Source organism: Pectinophora gossypiella, chromosome 16, assembly GCF_024362695.1.
Source record: "Pectinophora gossypiella chromosome 16, ilPecGoss1.1, whole genome shotgun sequence".
In the NCBI taxonomy this organism is placed as follows: domain Eukaryota; kingdom Metazoa; phylum Arthropoda; class Insecta; order Lepidoptera; family Gelechiidae; genus Pectinophora; species Pectinophora gossypiella.
The window spans coordinates 13,389,609-13,408,915 of record NC_065419.1 but is presented as its reverse complement, the minus strand read 5'-3'; the positions used below and the strand labels follow the sequence as shown (position 1 = coordinate 13,408,915).

Sequence of the window (19,307 nt, the reverse complement as noted above, 5' to 3'; positions counted from 1 at the left end):
AGAACCTTCAGCGCTCCCCATTTGTCCGGGCAAGTAGTTAAAGCCACCTGCGGCAAATCTACAATAAGTCACGTCAAAAAAAAAGATTTTGACGTTTGGTAAAAAGTAATTGATTTGACTAGTTGGAAACTAGTCTTTTGTCCATCATGTTAGAAGGGACATAATCCCTCTGTCGGATTTTCTGGCTCACCCCCTATTACCTACAGGCGAGGAGTGGGTGTATATTCCTACTATACACCTCTGCCTACCCCCTCGGGGATACAGGCGTGATGCTGTATTGTAGTACTTATACGTTAAGTTACACCAGTAAATAATGATCATATAACAAACATCAGAAGTGAAAACAGTTTTGCAATATTCGTCTCAATTCGTATACACTTTGAAACCATGTCACATTAACTTTTTTCACAAATTAAACCGTAAGTCTCATTAAATGTCAAACATGATAGTGCGACAGGGTTCTAAAGTGAGTACATGACTATTGCTCATGAGTCATGACTGTACATCTCAAAAAACACATGTTATATTACAGAATCACAGATGTAACATTCTCATATCCAATCTCTAAATAACAATACATTGTAACATGGTGTTATGTAAAATATGAGAGAGAAAACTAAATAATTACAGATCAATAACCTCCATCGATCATAAGCGAGGAAGGAAATGACAGTGCGCACGCATTTGAACACAGAACGCTCCCTGATTGGCTGGTGTATGTCGTACGGCACCCTGATTGGTTCTCGGAACAGTGATATGAAAATACATTCCTAGTTCCTACCAGCTAATGGATCAGAAATGATTTCTTTCATAAGTCGAGTTTCTTTCTGATTTACTGTAGGTAATGATCTGGATAAAGAGCAATTTTATTTGACTTTCCCATTGGTTTGTGATCACGCGCAGATGAAAATGACTTATGCTTACCTACTTAGTTATACTTAAATTTACTGTTATTTTTGAATCCTGGTCCCCTCCCGGATATCCGAGTGGATATTCTAATGAATCGATCCAATTCAATTGAGTCAAAATTGTGTGAATTTTCTCTTTGTAAGCGACTGCCCATCTGACCTTCCAACCCGCGAAGGGAAAACCAGCCCAATACAGCTTAGGTCTCAAACCTCTCGGGAATGTGGGTTTCCTCACGATGTTTTCCTTCACCGCTGAGCACGTGATAATCATTTATGATCCGAACTCGAAATTCGAAAACAAATTCGACAATCATTGGTTTAGGCCTGTACAGGATTCGAACCTGCGACCTCAAAGTGAAAGGCAAGCGTTTTACCTCCTGAAAAGTATCTCATTGCCACGCCACGAGGGCAGGACTCCAGTATCCCGAGACATAGAGAAGACTGACTCACCATCCACTTAACGCAGTCCAAGCAGCCAGTCTGCGCAGCAGCGTGTATGGGCAGCATGCCGTCTCTGGCCCTGGCGTCCAGTCTACCACCAGCCTCCAGCACCAGGTACTTGAGGACCGCCAGGTGCCCCTCCTGCGCGGCCAGGTACACCGGGGTCACGTCGTTGTCCATAGCTGTGTTTGCACTGCAAGAGATAAGAGTGGTTTTAGATGGAGCGTCTTCTTCTATCGTATTGGTTGTGAGGTAGATTACCATTTTTTTTAACGTTGAGAAATACGTTAGGCATACCACGCCGCCCGGGTGGGCGACATGGTTATATGGGACTCCCCGGGTGTCGCCACCCGGTATACCCACTAAAACCCAACGGTGTTCCTCCTTGCCGCCGTGTGGCGGGGATACAGGAACGCAATTGTACACAACCGCGTCCCTGCCGGCGGTGAGGTAGATTACCAACTCCAGCTATGTTGAAGTCCCATTTAATAGGGAGCGAGCCTTTTACCATTAACCGGGCACACATTTCATTGTAAAACATAATTTTGTTTTTTTTTTAAATAATAATAACTTCTAGGGCCCTGTGCCGAGATTCTTCTTGCAGCTTCTTTTCCCCGGCTATACAGGTTGTGAGAAGCTGCAGTAGTTTTAGGCGGATGAGACGTTCGTTATGTTATGTTACCTGCTGAATAAAGATATTTGAATTTGAATGGACGCCTTTGCGCCCGGATTAGTCAGGAGTCAGGGGCGGACTTTTTGACGAGTGTAATAAATATCACAGTATCGTGTAAATTTATTGTCCAAATTGTTTATAAGTATACTAATTTTATACTCTAATTCACTCTTAACTGAACGCAATTCCCCCAAGACCCATATTAAAGCACTATTTAGCAACATAAAACTATTTCAGTGTAGACTATTCAAATTTAGAACAAAAGGCGTCAAGAATTAGGTAAGTAAGTTATATAAAATTACATAATAAAAGCTTTATCGTGTTAATGAAACATTAGCAATGGTTACCAAATAGTCGTAATAGATAAGGTCTGACCTCTCCTACCGTGGGATTTTATTCAAACAATAGGCCAAAATACGTCACTTATAAACAAATGTAACAGAAGGTACTTGTACAGTATACAGGCTGTTAATGGCATCGTAAAGGAAACTTTTAGGGATGATTCAGACCATGATTCTGAGTTGGTATCAAGCGGAATTTTTCGTCACAAAATTCAATCAATCAATCAATCAATAATACTTACTTTATTGCACAACGGACATAAACATACGAATAAAAACATAAGTACAATAGGCGGCCTTATTGCTTTAGCAATTTCTGCCAGGCAACCTTAGGGTGAAAGAAGTTAATGTATTGGAGCACGGACTGGTGCAATAAACATATATAATGATACGAAATAAATAATACATTTATATATATCTACATACATACACACACATACATATACATACATACAAATACCCTATACAATATAATAATACCTACTTATAAGGAGAATAAGTAAAACACTTCCAAGTTATGCCTGCAGAAAAAGCGCCTTCACTCTTCAAAATTCTTGTTTAAAAATGTTTGTTTTATTAATTATTTTCAATTCCATACTTTTGCGATAGACATTTTCAGTTGATATTAACCCAGAATAATGCGCTGAATCATCCCCCTCAGTATTCATTACGATATCACTTACCACCCCCGTATAAGTAGGTAGTTAGTGACACCGTAACGAATACTTACCAAAGACAAGACAAATGGGCCATCTTAGAGTCTAAATGTGGAAAACAGAACCCACTAACTAACTGAGTCTCACAAAGTGATTTCGACAATCTCTCCTCGTCTATCGTGTGGTTTGTGAAGTGGATTACTAACCTCAGCAACCCTGGTGTCAGAGTTATTATTGAGCCGCCAAATGCCCCTGACATGACTCATGTAACGACTACGTACTTACATCAGTAAGTAGTAACCGGGGCCAACGGCTTAACGTGCCTCCCGGATCATTCTACTTTCGGACAATCAGGTGATCAGCCTGTAATGTCCTAGCCAAACTAAGCATCACAAAGTGATTTTCGACAATGTCCCCTTCGGAAATCGAACCCGCACCTCCAAATCGTGAGCCCATCGCTTTAACCTATATACCATGGAGGCTGTTTTTTGCATATTATAACCCATAAAATAAGTGCAGCGACTTCATCGAAGCTCGATACATCGACACAATATGGAGGTTTCACTTTTGTTTTCTCGAAGTTTCTCCGCTCTTTCTAGGGCTGCCACAAAATTAAGTCATTTAATTACCTCTTACCGCTTTACTTTAAACCGTTTGTCCCGGCTATTAGTCATAAAATACCTCCAACAACCCGCAGTGGACCTTTTTTTTTTGACGTGACTTATTGTAGATTTGCCGCAGATGGCATTAACTACTTGGCCGGACAAAGCCCGCAGTGGACCAGCATGATGGAGTATGCTCTATACCCCCTCAGGTTAACAAAGGAGTGGCCTGTGCCCAGCAGTGGGACGTATATAGGCTGTATATATTTACCGCTTTAAAAACATACAAACATATATACAACCTGTGAAACTTGGCACACGTGTTCAGAAGCTCAACATACACGAATATTGTTGCAATTAAATTGACATTTAAATTATCAATTTTATTTTATTTAACTATTTGCATGTTATAATTTTAAATAACTAAAAATGTAGACCATTTTTATTGCGAATAAAAGATTATTATTATTACAACAATATTACATAGATGCTGTTCAAATTGATAACCTCCTTTTTCGAAGTCGGATTAAACGCATAGAATACAAATGTACTTTATTGCACCAAAATAAAAAAGAGTTATAAAAGAGACTTAACTAGGTACATGGCAAATAGCGGGCTTATCTCTTAAAGCGATTTCTTCCAGACAACCATAAGGCGAGGAAACACATTTCCTCGTTGTACTGTACAAATTACGTAGTAAGTACACTGCATAGTTAGAATTTTCGCTTGACAACCCTACTCGCATAAATCACAGGCCAAAAGGTGCGAACTCGACCACAGATTAAGTAACAGATTTTAAGAAGCTGTCATTGCGCACCATTATGTATTAGTTAGAATTGTAACATAACATAATTATAGTGTCACGCTTATATAAGCGGGTTCGGGGGCATCCCTGAAGGGGTAGGCAGAGATGTACTATATTGTTTAAATATAGTTTATCTAGATATTTAAGTATTTATATTTTTCAACATTTTATTTTTTATTTTGCACTGTCTATCCCGCTACACTTTTCATTAAATTCATATCCTATACCTAAAGGTTGCCTGGAAGAGATTGCTACCTTAGCAATAAGGCCGCCTGTTGCACTACCAATTTAATTATAATAAGTACTTTTTTTAATGATTTAAGTGCTATAAAGAGTTTTTGTATTGTATATTAATACATCATACTACATAATACTCCTCGCTAGCTATGTAGATAGAATTCTGAATGACAATAAAAACATTAAGTATTTTTTTTGAAGAGTTAATGGGAAAATAAGAGAATAGGAGAGTTATTGATTTTTAGGTCCGGGTTCAATACCCGATGGGGACATTGTCGAAATCACTTTTTTAAGCCTGTCCTTTGTTTGGTAAGGACTTTTCAGGCTTGAATCATCTGTTTTATCTGAAAAAGTAAGATGATTCCGTGCTTCGGAGGGCACGTTAAGCAGTTGGTCCCGGTTACTGCTTACTGATGGAACTGCTTACTTAACGGTGAGCCCAAGGCTCAATCACTGGACCACGGAGGCCGTTAGCCATGTTAGCCATGCATATCTATGTTAGGACTTCGTATCAACAGTGGCTGCAAGTTGTCTTTGATTGCTTTTGGCGCCCACCCCTGAATCTGGCCGTGTTTTCATGTTCAATTCTCAATTCAATTCTTTATTCATAATAAACATTACACGTCAACAAATATTTCGATGAGTAGGTACACATTATATAGATTACTTTACAATATTTCAATATTACATCACAATAAAATCATAACAATATACAAAAAATCATGTATGTAAAAATTTATGTATGTGTACTTAAAATATAGTATGATAAATACAAATTGGTGCTAATTCCTGTAAATACCATCTAATTTTATTTTAAGTTATATCTGTCATTTTCTTATCCGCCGAAAAGGAAAGGGACGGGTAACAGACAAGCATAAAATTTATGGAACACACGTCAATTTTAAGCACAAATCTAAACCAACCGTCTAAAAATTTTACATCAGTCAATAACCCGACACATTCATTTACTCATTCTTCCTAAAATTACGAGCTGTGAATCATCCGTCCCTTTCCTTTTCGACGGATATGAAAATGACGGATATAACTTAAAATAAAATTAGGCGGTGTCTCCAGGAATCGGGGCCATTGTATCGCTGACTAATAATTAAGTATGTTGTCCTCTCTACCAGTTGCAGTGCCCTTACCGGGTCCATGTTGGTACTATAATACTTACTTCTGTATTTTATAACACCACAATTTGTACAAACACATGGTCGCAATAAAACATTTCCATTTCTATTTCAGTCAATCAATAATACTTTATTGCACAACGACCTTATTGCTAAACAGCAATTTCTGCCAGGCAACCTTAGGGTGAAAGAAGATTATGCATTGGAGCACGGGCTGGTGCAATAAACATAACTAAAAAAGAATAATAAATAATATATACATATATAAAACACTAGCTTTTGCCCGCGACTTTGTCCGCGTGGCGTGTATCTTATCACGCGGTTTACATTTTTTCATACAAATGTTTTTTCCCGCTAACTCCCATTCCCGTGGGAATTTTGCAATATCCTGTTGCAACTAAGCTTTAAGTTTACTAAGGTACCTGCATACCAAATTTCAAGCGTCAGTCAGTTTCTCCTTTTATATATTAACGTTTTAGATACACACATATATAAACACATACATAAGCATACAAAATGAACGAATGAAAACTATTTCTATTACTTGTTTGTATATTTACCGTTCTCTCCCAGCATAAGTCCCAGATTTCTTCGTAAACCTTTTATTTTTCTTACTCTTCTTTCCGAAGAGTTTGCTCGTCACCCGCGCGTACGGCGCATGCGTATTATTCAAAGTCATTTCGATTTTTTTTAAACAAAATCAAAATAGCGATTCGAAAACTTCCTCATTTGTAACCTAATCAAAAAGGTTGAGTTAACTCGAAAAAGCACTCGATTTAAATTCGGATTAATCGATAAATTTATAATCTAGTTAAGTAATCGATAATCGTTTTGCTTTAATAACCAATATAGAGCCACTCTAATACACTATTCCATGAACAAAACACTGTCCGTTGTCACTGGTTTCAAAAACGGTATATTTAAAATTCAATTTTCGAATGTTAAAAGTTTAAATTTCGACTGACTTGCGCGCACGGTGCTTGTCACTGCTTTACTGAGCTTAAGACATTTTCTCGTGGGCTATCCGAGCGAAAGTGTTCTGTTTATGTCTGTCTGTCTGTACGTTTTCCCATAACACAGTCAATGACACTGGGTTATAGCTACTCAGTTTATTGATCTTCTATTGTTTTCTTATTTTTATTTTTTATTTATTTATATAGTATACGATATAGTGACTAAGATTGAGAAGGGAATGTTAGGTTGGTTTGGACACGTAGAGCGGATGAAGGATAATAGAATTGCGAAAGCGGTATATAAACCGAAAGTTGATGGTAGGGCTGGCAGAGGAAGACCTAGGAGGGCTTACATTGACCACATTGGAGATGTTATTAGAAAAGTTTTAGTACACGTGTATATCGTGTGTGTGTGTACCCTTTTATCTCAGGACGTCCACCACCACCTTATGGTCATTTCGACAAACATCCGTCTTGCTTTTTTGTAATTGTTTTAGTGGAAATTTGATATGATGTTGTTGACTTTCTTTTGTGTGTGGCGTCCTTTTATAATAAACTTTTTCTATTCTATTCTATTCTATTCTATGTGGAGGAAGCAAGAGAAGTGTGTCGGGATCGAAGCAAATAGAATTCTATAGTCTCTGCTTACCCCGGTGGGAAATAGGCGTGAGTTTAAATATGTATTTATTTATTAAAGTTCTCATTATATTGTACAGGTTATGAGATCAATAGCCGACTTCATCAACCCTGATGTCAGGGTCGTAATTGAGCCGTCAAAAGGCTTATTAACCGACTACACACTTATTGAAGTAAATAATAACCAAGATCGACTGCTTAACGTGTCTTCCGAAGCACGAATAATCTTACTTTTAGACAATCGGGTGATTAGCCTGCAAACCTAACCAAACTAATGATCTAGGGATCACATAGTGCTTTTTTTTGTGATTATGTTCCCACCAGGATTCGAATCCAGGAGCTCCGGATCGTGAGGTTAACGCTTAACCACTGGACCGTGGTAGTTGCAGTTTACACTCAAATAAAACGCTTCTTAAACCACTCACATTTCACCGCATATAGTAAACCTCATGATGATACAGCATTTCTGCGGAAACTTTCACTGCTTCCATTCTTACTTGTCTTGATATTCAGTATATCCACATATTACATGTATATATTCAATATTCAATATTATTTATTTGCATACTATGATGGTGTACAAGTTTGTAAGTTACATGTATGAGTTTCACATCATAGACCCTTTCGGGCACAACAAAATAGAAGTTTAAAGCTCACGACCACAGATCACAAAGACAAGGTCTTATTCTATCTTGTGGGTTACGAGATGGATTACCTACCAACCTCATCAACCCTGGTGCCTATGGTCCAACTAAACAGCCAAGACAGTCTTCTGCACACCCTGTTACTCGTTTTCTACGTCATCTCGAGAATCTCGAGATGATAACGCAATGTTCTGAAGTGGATGAACAACGTCATCAACCCTGGTGCCAGGGTTATTATTGAGATGCCAAAGGCCCCTGATATGGCTCATGTGGCGACCACTAGGACTTTTTCTTCTATCGTGTGGGTTGTGAGGTGGATTACCAACCACATCAACCCTGGTATCAGGGTTATTATTGAGCCGCCAAAAGCCTGCCATTACTCATGTGACGACTACGTACATACATCAGTAAGTAGTAACCGGGACCAACGGGTTAACGTGCCTTCCGAAGCACGGATCATCTTACTTTTACACAATCAGGTGATCCTGTAATGTCCTGACCAAACTAGGGATCACGAAGTGATTTTTGTGATATGTCCCCACTTGGATTTGAACCCTGGACCACAAAAACACGGAAGCACGGATCATCTTACTTTTACACAATCAGGTGATCCTATAATGTCCTGACCAAACTAGGGATCACAAAGTGATTTCGAGATTTGTTCTCACCGGGATTCGAACCCCGGACCTCCGGATCGTGAGCACAACGCTCAACTACTGGACCACGGAGGCCGTAAAAACAAGGTAGATAATGCCCTCAGCACTAAATTACACTGTCCCTGAAATGTACCCAAAGTGGGAATATTCCTGTTGTAGAAATTCTGCAATAGTAAGAATTTAATTTTCTCTTTGTGATGTACTTACCTACCACCATGCATAGGTAAGACTGACTACTACGGCCAGTCTTTTACTGTGCAAGCTGTGCGTTTATGGAACTCCTTACCTGCTTCCATCAGAGTCGCTAACTCTCTTCAGAGCTTCAAAAACCAGTTGCGAGTTCATTTTGAATCCTTATGCGGATATTCTTAGGATATTACTAATATATATGATGTATTTTATTTATTTCAATACTTGTTTTGTATGTGTGTGTATAGTCTATTATTTATTATTATAGTTTTCTCAGATTATGGTTAGGTATATTATTAGTATATATGGTTTATATTATATTGAGTATTTATTAATATATGTACGTATAGTATAGAGTATTTATTATATTAACTTTAGTTTTACTTTTAGGTATTTATTTTTTATTGCACCATCCCGCATCCAAGTTGTTTGCAAATGTTTGTTTCCTTTTGGTGGTTGCCTGGAAGAAATTGTTCTAGAGCAATAAGGCCGCCCAAATTGTACTGTTTTCATGTGTTATGTCTGATTGTTGAAATTTTAGTTCTGTGCAATAAAGTATATTTGATTTGATTTGATTTGATTGATGTATGTAAGTAAAAAAAGCTATCCGATTATGCATATTAACATAGAAACGACCGTAAGTAAAACTGAATAAAACCTAACCTTCAATATCCAATTTGCTTATAATAAGAGCATTTTCACATAGGCAATTTAGCTTGAAAAAGCCTATACTTAGACCTAAACTATCCAGGTCACTCACTCTATAAGCATTCAATGGAGAAAATCTCCTGCGAACGGTTTTTCTCCGTTCGATGATTGCGAACATGCTTTTTCTTCTTGAATTTTCACAATACCGTGCACGGTAGAGTGGCAAGCAAGTTCGAGACAGCAATTAATTGGACTTAATAATTAGATTACTAAGTACAATACTATTTTCAGGAAGTACTTACCAATTACTATTAGGCGATAAGGCTGGCATTTGCCATCTACTAATCAAGTCTCTTTTGTAACAATTTAATTTCATTTTGGTGCAATAAAGTATATTTACATCTGAATTTATATTAATAATATATGCGCTCTATAAGAAAAAATAGCATTCAGAATTGTTTTAGTAAGTATACCCTTTTTTTGGGCCATGAATCCCAAAATTTATAAGGTTATTCCAGCTGTAAACCACTAAATTCGACATTCCGAATTTGAATTTATGTCAATAATTGATATCACGTGATTTCCAGTATTGATGGATGGATGGATGGATGGGACGTTATGTCCTGTTAACACATTATTATACTAAGAGACAGGAAATATTGTATGACAGCTGTTTTGTGTTTATTTGTTTTAGAATTGTCTATTAGTTACGATCCTATCTGAAGGAAACGCCAGGCCGAATGTTATATTCACAATTCTTCACAATAACGAAAAGATAAAAATTATAATCATTAAATAAAATTTAATATAAAAGTACTTGGCTAAAGCTCAACATTCAAGTTTTAAAGTGGAACTGTTTCTACTAGACGCTAGATGGCGCTATACGCCGCTATTGTGTTTGATTAGACAAAAAAGTGTCTTCGCATCGTATAAATATGGGTGGTATTTTAATTTATTGGTATTAGGAACTGATCATTGTCCGGATAAAATTATTGTTCGAAGAAAACTTCGATTGTGTAAACGTTATGTAATGTGTCTTTTTAAGTTTATTGTTTTTATTTCTCCAAAAACAGTGGAGTGGCATGGTAGATTCATGAAGCCTTTGCCCGACTAGGGGACTTTCGAGCGAGGACGTGTGGCCGGACTGCGCTGGACTTCGCGAAGCCGCGAAGCGAAGTCGTGAGATCAGATGTCGCGTGATGTAGAGCGATAGTAGATATCTATCTCCGGGGACAAATGTCACTCGACAAATGGTATCCTAAGTCAAAGATAAATTATGAAATTCTGATGACAAAATAAAGACATAAGTACTAAAACTAACAAATAACTTTTATTTTTTTCTATTTAATAAAAAAATAATTAATTTTAATCAAGAAAAACGTAATAATAAGTTGGACTTTATATCACGGTTTTCTATGACGTCTGGTTGTGCATTTTCATATACTTAAATTCGACAATAATTTCGTGTTTTGACGTTAGTATAAAGTACTTAACTTATTTGACTAGTTGGAAACTAGTAGGGACGATGCTTAAGAGTAAAATTCCTCCGGGTGAAAACCCTTAGCTCTTCCTGCTTGCTTAGAAGGCAAATGATATATAATCAAGAGTAAAATAAAAAAAAACCTCCGGTTAACGAATAAACAATTGAATAATCATCATCTCCTTGACGTTATCTCCTTTTCGCAGGGTTCGCTGAGGGTTTGGTTATATATTATATAACCCCTAACCCTACATAGCCCCCCCTATACATAATAACTTTAATAACTTTACAAAAAAGGTTATTATAAAGTAAGTGATTATTTAGAAGATATGAATGCATGGGATTAACTGTCTGAGAACTGATATTAGGCAGCTAAATTACTCAATTGTATACCAATATTTTATGTTTATTTTTATTTTTTTAAAGAACGTCTAGGGCCCTGTGCCGAGGTTTTTCTTGCAGCTTCTTTTTCCCGGCTATACAGGTTGTGAGAAGCTGCAGTAGTTTTAGGCGGATGAGACGTTCGTTATGTAAAATTGACGATTCAAAGTGTAACTATGTTACCTACTGAATAAAGATATTTTTGAATTTGAATATAACCCTAACCATATATATGTAGGATGTAAAAGACACTTTTCACACAAACTTGTACGGGCACGAACATTGGTACCATGTAACATTAGCTTTATTAACAAATTGTATTGTATGTTTCACTAAATGTGATATATGTGTCAGTTCGACAGGGTTCTAAAGTGGGTACACATCAGTCAGACATACATTTTGTTACTCAAAATTAAGTTATTGAAAATAAGTCAACTAGGTACCAACATAACAGGTAATTGTCTTCTTACACAATACTAGTTTATTCAAATTATATTCAAATGCACAATGAGGTAACGAAACGCATATTGATTAGGAAAAGTGGAATGAAAACGCATGAAGAATGCTTCGGTTACCTCTATACTTTTTTTTGACGAAAATTATTGTAGACATTAACTACTTGGCCGGACAAATGAAGAGCGCTGAGGGCTCTCACCCGGTACAAAATTTAAAACAACAGGCCGGAGGGTGCCCAGTTGGGCGCGAACCCCGGATAAGGGCGTCGTCCTAGTAGCGTTTAGGCCCTGCTGGGAATCGATCCTGCGACCTCACAGTGAGAGTCAAGCGCCCAACGCCAACGTAGTCAACACTATCATAATATATTAATGAACTATGCAATCGCTTACCAACCTATCGCCTTGAAGTAGTCCATCGAGATAGCCAAAGTTATTTACAACAAACATAAAATACCTTTTTATCAGCGTTCTTAGCCCGATAAACTTCACTGGCCGTTAATTGCAAAAATGCGATGCATTGAAGAAAAAAGATTTAAAAAAAAAATAGCACGATACGAAGCGTTTCAGAACGGAACGTCCGCTAGTTGGCGTGCGCCTGCACATGATGGTAATTGATGCATCTAGCTGATAGAAATTATATACCATTGTCGTATTACTGTAGTTTTCTTGTTTTAGTCTGTGGTTCGATGATCAACTAGACTTCTTCAAATCAGACTGGTGGTAAAAGCCCTCTCGGATACTAACAATATGGATGCAGTAAAATGGCTTGCACAGCCATGAAAAAAATGCATCACATCGCGACAATGATAGTCATAAACCAAAGAAAAAAATTAACATACACATACATACATAAACTCACGCCCGTAATCCCTAATGGGGTGGGCAGAGCCACAAGTAATCAAAGACAACTTGCAGCCACTGTTGATACGAAGTCCAAAGATGGATATGATGAACCTTATGGTGATAAGGGATCAGCCTATCGCCCATAACATTAGTCCATCATGTTAGAGGACACAATCCCTCTGTCGGTTTTTACGACATGCCCGGGAAGAGAAGCAGCTGAACGTGTTCTATGTTTTTTATATGCTCCCAGAACAGCATAGAAGCAAAAAAATTAAAAAAAAAATTAAATCGAAAAAAAATCTGACTCCGACGGGACTTGAACCCGCAGCTCTTGTTAAGCTGGGACGTGCGTGTTAACCATTACACCGCCGTATGGCCGGCGGCGGTGTTAACGGCCTCCATGGTCCAGTGGTTGAGCGTTGTGTCCACGATCCGGAGGTCCCGGGTTCGAATCCCGGTGGGAACATATCATAGAATAGAATAGAATAACTTTATTCCCAAAACAGTGCAGTACAATAGTAGAGAAGATAAAGATAAGTATACAAATCAAAAATACACTGCCAGGGAAAAGGGACTGACTCAGCATGTTGTTGCGAAGGATAGTAGAAATACCACTCTTAGCAACACTGATATTCTGCCAGTACCTAAGTTACGCTTATAAATACTTTGAACTATCGTGCCAACAAAAAGTGTCGAAAATTACATCACAAAAATCACCTTCTGATCCCTAGTTTGGTTAGGACATTACAGGCTAATCACCTGATTGTCCGAAAGTAAGACGATCCGTGATTCGGAAGGCACGTTAAGCTGTAGGTCCCGGTCATTACTTACTGAATTAAGTAAGTAATCGTTACGTTGTACCGGGTGAGAGCCTTCAGCGCTCCCCATTTGTCCGGCCACGTCAAAAAAAAAAACAGGTTGTCTGGAAGAAATTTCTTCAGAACAATAAGGCCGCCCATATGTGCTGTTGCTAAATGTTTGTGTGCAATAAAGTATATTTGATTTAATTTGAAGGTTTACAGATATTTTAAATCAAGTCTTTCGAAAATACATTATTTTCAACAATAAGAGAAAGTCAGCCGACAGCAAGATTGGTAGCCATAAAAAATTACCGTCAAATAGAACTGTCAGAATTAGAATAGATGGTACGCAAGTATAATAGGTAAGTTAAAATAAGCATAGCTTTATTATGTAAAATCTAGACAGGTATTTAGTGACGGCAGATCTATATTTTTATGTAACTTTGAGATGAAGTGTCTAGACTTTCAATTAAGTACTTCTTCCTCCATCGTGAGGGTTGTGAGGTGGATTGCCTGTCTTGTTGGCTGCGCAACCAACAAATAAGACACCATTAGGGCTAACACGCGCAAAATGATAAAATTTTGTCATGGTAATTTATCGATTCTGACGATATAATTATGTGGTTTTGTCGATTGGTGTTAATATGTGAAGCCAAATAAATCAAACAATACAATACAAATATTGCACCAAAATAAAAAGAAATAATTATGTCGTTCTGTCGAAATACGAACAAAATCACGCAGGCACGCATGTTAGGGAAAAACAAACTTATCGATTTCGCCAAAATTTATTGAATCGGTCGATAATTTTATCACGTTGCGCATATTTAACCTGCTGGTTTTCTTCTTCTGTCGTGTGGGTTGTGAGGTGGATTACCAACCCCATTAACCCTGGTGTCAGGGTTACTATTGAGCCGTCAATGGCCCCTGACATGGCTCAAAAGCCCTAGCATAGCTGAAAAGTACTTAGATTGGTATATAAAAAAAAAAAGAATTGAGATTTTGTGTCATAGATAAATAGTGTCACGTGGATGTAGATTTTATGCTTCTTTACTTCTGTTGATGATCGATACAAAATTTTTGCTGACCAATAATTGGCCACGCTTACGGCATTGTCAGTGGCTTCGTAAAGGTCTTTAATAGTGCAGGTGTTAGGGCACTTCTGTTGACTGGAAACGATAAAAGTAAAATAACGTTCCACCATTGAACGGACCCATAGATGTTACTTATTTACGTAGATAAATGTCCTACGGCTATTGGCCGAAGCCCTCTATATAATTCGCACACCGTTCGTCAACAGATATACATACATAAACTCTGGACGACCAAAAACAAGATGGGCGGATGTGGTCAGAAAGGACCTGTGCGTGTGCAATGTCTCCGACAGCGACACGTCTGATTGAGCGAAGTGGAAGAGAAGTACGAAGCAGACCCCACAATCAGATGGGAATAATAAATGCCAAGGAGAGAGAGAGAGACATAAACTCACGCCTGGCAGAGCCACAAAGTACGTTATGACGATAGAGTAAAAAGAAAGATGGCCGCTACTTACCAACGCAGCCATTTAAAAATATATATATATATATTTTCTTATTTTCTTCAAACAGCGTTAAAATATTAACTAAACTAAAAAAAAAGTGAATAGAATAAAAGATTTGTAGTAAGTGGAACTGCGTGGTCTCTACCTACCCTAACTGGAAATTGACGTGAATTTATTTATGTGGAAAGTAAACTGAACTAAATAGAAATAAATAACTAGTTACACAAGTCTTTACATACTACATATAAAATATATTTCATAATCTAAACACGATAAAAAAATAATTGCCAACAATCTAAACAAAAAACCCATGCAATTTCATATACAACTTCGAATATGAAACCGATCATAATGCATCATAGGTGCTAATTCCTGTAAACACCATCTAATTTTATTTTAGGTTATATCTGTCATTTTCTTATCTGCCGAAAAGAAAAGGGACGGGTAATCGACAAGCATAAAATTTATGGAACACACGTCAATTTTAAGCACAAATCTAAAACAACCGTCTAAAAATTCGCCCGGGTTATACATTTATTTACTCATTCTTCCTAAAATTAAGAGCTGTCAATCATCCGTCCCTTTTCTTTTCGGCGGATAAGAAAATGACAGGTATAACTTAAAGTAAAATTAAGAGATGTCTGCAGGAATCGGGGCCAATATTTACCTATGTTACATAACATTAATAGTTAAATGTAAAGTAACAAAACATTACATCATTACCAAGTGTAAATGTAGCAAGAGGTGGCAAATTTAATAAAAGCGGTCGACAAGCAATTGCAGACTTAAACAACTTAATCACGAATTTAATTACTTAATTTCGAAGGAAATTATCATTGTAATATACGTGTATATTGCTGTGATTATAGATACTTACCTTATTTACGTTTGTTGAAAGAAAATTTCACTAAAATTAAAGGTTTGGTTGTATTCAACGTGGTAAAACTATTATTAGTAAGTAATAAATATAATTTAAGGTTAAAGAATGTTACATACATCACTAATTTATTTTCTTTTCGGGAAATATTTATAATGAGCGTATAATACCACCTTAGAAATAGAGAAATTAATAAATAAACGAAATCAAATAATAGAACAGTAATTGAAAACAATAGTTTTATATCGTTTCGTGTTTCCTTTTTTTTATTAGTTGTGATCGCGGGAGTGGAAATCTGTTGTTCAAGCTCTACATCCCAACAGGGGATAAAAGGATTAGAAGAACAAGATAGTTTTATTTTCAAATTAATCATATAAGCACTCTTTATTACTTGTAAAATCATATATCATAGAGTCAAATATATAGTTAAGTCTTCCAAGAAAGATATATGGTACAAAAGTAAGAAGTACTACACCCACCTGACAGTACTTGCCGGAATAGTCTTCGAATATTTCAGTCTAGTAGAGGAAGACCGCGCGGGACGCGGTCGTGGACACGTCGCCATTTTGTTTCGACTTCAATTACAAAACATTACACTTGTCACACTTGAATTGTCAATTGTCACACTGCACCTACTCTATATCACGCACTGTCGTTCCGTCCCAATGGTTCGTAAATTGTTACTTTTCGTTGAAAAAGTCTACAGTTTACTAAACGTGAATGATTTTCGATGGTTGAGTTGAGTAGGTAGATAAATTGTTTATTTTTTATCTTATCTTTTCTACGAGTTATTATAAGTGATTTTCCATGCTGTCTCGTTTGGATATTATTCAATTGAACCGAGACGGCTATCCGATAAATTAATTATCCGATAAGTGGTTTTATTTCCACAAAGAACTACACTACTTACTTATATAAGTGTTTTAGTGAGAAAACTGAAAATGCTGTCAAGAAGTTGGCTGTAAGATATAAATAATAAAGCTTAGTGAAATAATAAGAAGAACCATAATGAAGACTATAGCGAACCGGAGAGGAAATATGATTGGCCACCTGATACGACACGATTCATTTACAACAAACATTATAGAAGGAAAAATTGAAGGGAAAAGAGGAATGGGTAGACCTAGGATAACATTTATGAAACAAATAAAAGAGAAGGTGCAGGTCGTGTCGTATCGGGAGGTGAAGGTTTTAGCGGGAAGAAGAGAGGAATGGCGATTAATCCACCGACAAGAGCGCAACTCTTGAATAGAGAGAGAGAGAGTGAAATAATAGAGACTTAAATGTGTCTAATCTAGTCTAACCTACAATATCGCACTGCTGGAAAAAAGCCTCCCCTTCCTCTTTTCATGTCCAATAAATATAAGCACATATATTTTAAATCAATAATTTATTTATACATCCCTAACAAAATGTCATTGACTACACAATTTACATCTAAGATGTTCTCTTCTATCTTCAGAAAACACGTAAACAAGTGAAATTGCTTGTAAATCATGTAAGACGAAAATGCAACATTAACAGCTCTCGAAAGATGAATGTCTTTTTTTTTTTCTTTTTTTTCTTCCCGATTGACAGTTCATGGATTTCATTGGAAAAATACCTGGCGGGAAGTGAAGCGACGCATGCGCACACGGCAATAGATTTGACAGTTCCATTTTTAATTCCAATTTCGAAAGGTGATAATTTTAAACGATTTTATTCAGTGCTTTTCTCGGTATAAAAATTCTAATTGCCATGTTTAATCGTTGATAAACAACTTTTTGCTTGGCGCCATTTTTCCCTTTTTTTCAAGTTACATGTTTTAAGCATCTTTATCGACTTAAGTATCTATCTGTCAAATACAACTGGGAATTAATGGTTAAAATAAATATATTAAATTACTGAAGTCAAGGCTGTATGGACATTATATCTTTGCCTGCCATAAGGCGAAATAAACGACAACACCAACAAACTGAGAATTTGAATTTGGAGATTAAAGTTTTACTTAAATAATAATTTAGGAAAGCATTTTCATACGCGTAGCACTCGGCACCAGACTTGTACCATACATACATACATACATAAACTCACGCGCGTAATCTCTAATGGGGTGGGCAGAGCCACAAGTAATCAAAGACAACTTGCAGCCACTGTTGATACGATGTCGTAAGCTGGATATGATAAACCTTATGGTGATAAGGGATCAGCCTATCGCCCATAACATTAGTCCATCATGTTAGAGGACACAATCCCTCTGTCGGATTTTACGACATGCCCGGGAAGTAAGCAGCTGAACGGTTTTCTATGTTTTTTATTTGCTCCCAGAACAGCATAGAAGCACAGGACTTGTACCAAGGAGTTATTAATTCGTCACTGGAAAGTCAAAATTACATAAGCGCCAAAATATCCTAAAATAGTAGTCCGATATTATAATATCTATTGCTAGACATAGAAATTGTAAAAAAAATGTAAACTTACGTTGACTTCATCTAAATTGGATAAATGAGTAAAAAGTTATGATAAAAAACGAATAAAATACTTTAAACGGCTTTTTCTTTCTTTCTTTTCTTGAAATGGCATTTTGGCGCTTACGTAATTTTGCCTTTTCAGTGACGAATTTATCTTTCGTGCAAATTTTCAGTTACACAGTTAGCTCGACCATTATAGACTGCGATACGGCTCACCACCTCTCACGTTGGTCTAACAGAAAGCTCGGTGAGGCGTGGATACTTACTCAGTTCATCATGCGATGGCCTGAGTATGTACTCTACCCCAATCTTTTATCTTCTATCGTGTGGGTTGTAAGGTGAATTTATTACCAACCTCATCAACCCTAGTTTCAGGGTTATCATTGAGCCGCAAAAAGCTTCTGACATGGCTCATGTAACTACTACTTACTTACATCAGTAAGTAGTAACCGGGACCAACGGGTTAACGTGCCTTCCGAAGCACGGATCATCTTACTTTTTGGAAAATCAGGTGATCAGCCTGTAATGTCCTAACCAAACTAGGGATCAAAAAGTGATTTTTGTGATATTTCCCCACCGGGATTCGAGCCGAGGACCTCCGGATCGTGAGCCCAACGCTCAACCACTGGACCACAGAGGCCGTTTACCCCAATAGTGTATATAGATGTGAGCTTATGCTATGTGTTATGTTTTTACTTAGAAAGCCGTCTACGAGGTTATCTTACCATTCAAATCCGAAAGTTGCGAGTGACTATGTATGGTAATTAGCGTAATTTGAATATTTTCGTATTTAAATATATTTTTTTATGTTTCACTTTTGAATAGTAACCTTTTTTTAATTGAATAACGCAGCTAAATTGAGTAAGAAAGAAGATGTAAAATGTTTGTATTTTTCATTGCGTGTCGACTGAGAGGTGCAGTCAGTGTAAGTAGTTTACAAAAAATAATTTTAAAACAGTATT

The 19,307-nt window shown here is 37.0% G+C and overlaps 1 protein-coding gene across 5 annotated transcripts in view; it reads right to left on the bottom strand.

The window, feature by feature from the left end:
- Positions 1–19,307, bottom strand: part of LOC126373765 (espin) — a 161,570-nt gene that overhangs the window by 48,647 nt on the left and 93,616 nt on the right. For all 5 annotated transcript variants that reach the window (XM_050020046.1, XM_050020042.1, XM_050020044.1 and 2 more), the window contains one exon: positions 1,359–1,542. In XM_050020046.1, coding sequence (XP_049876003.1) covers positions 1,359–1,542 — 184 coding nt within the window. The remainder of the gene's footprint in view (positions 1–1,358; positions 1,543–19,307) is intronic.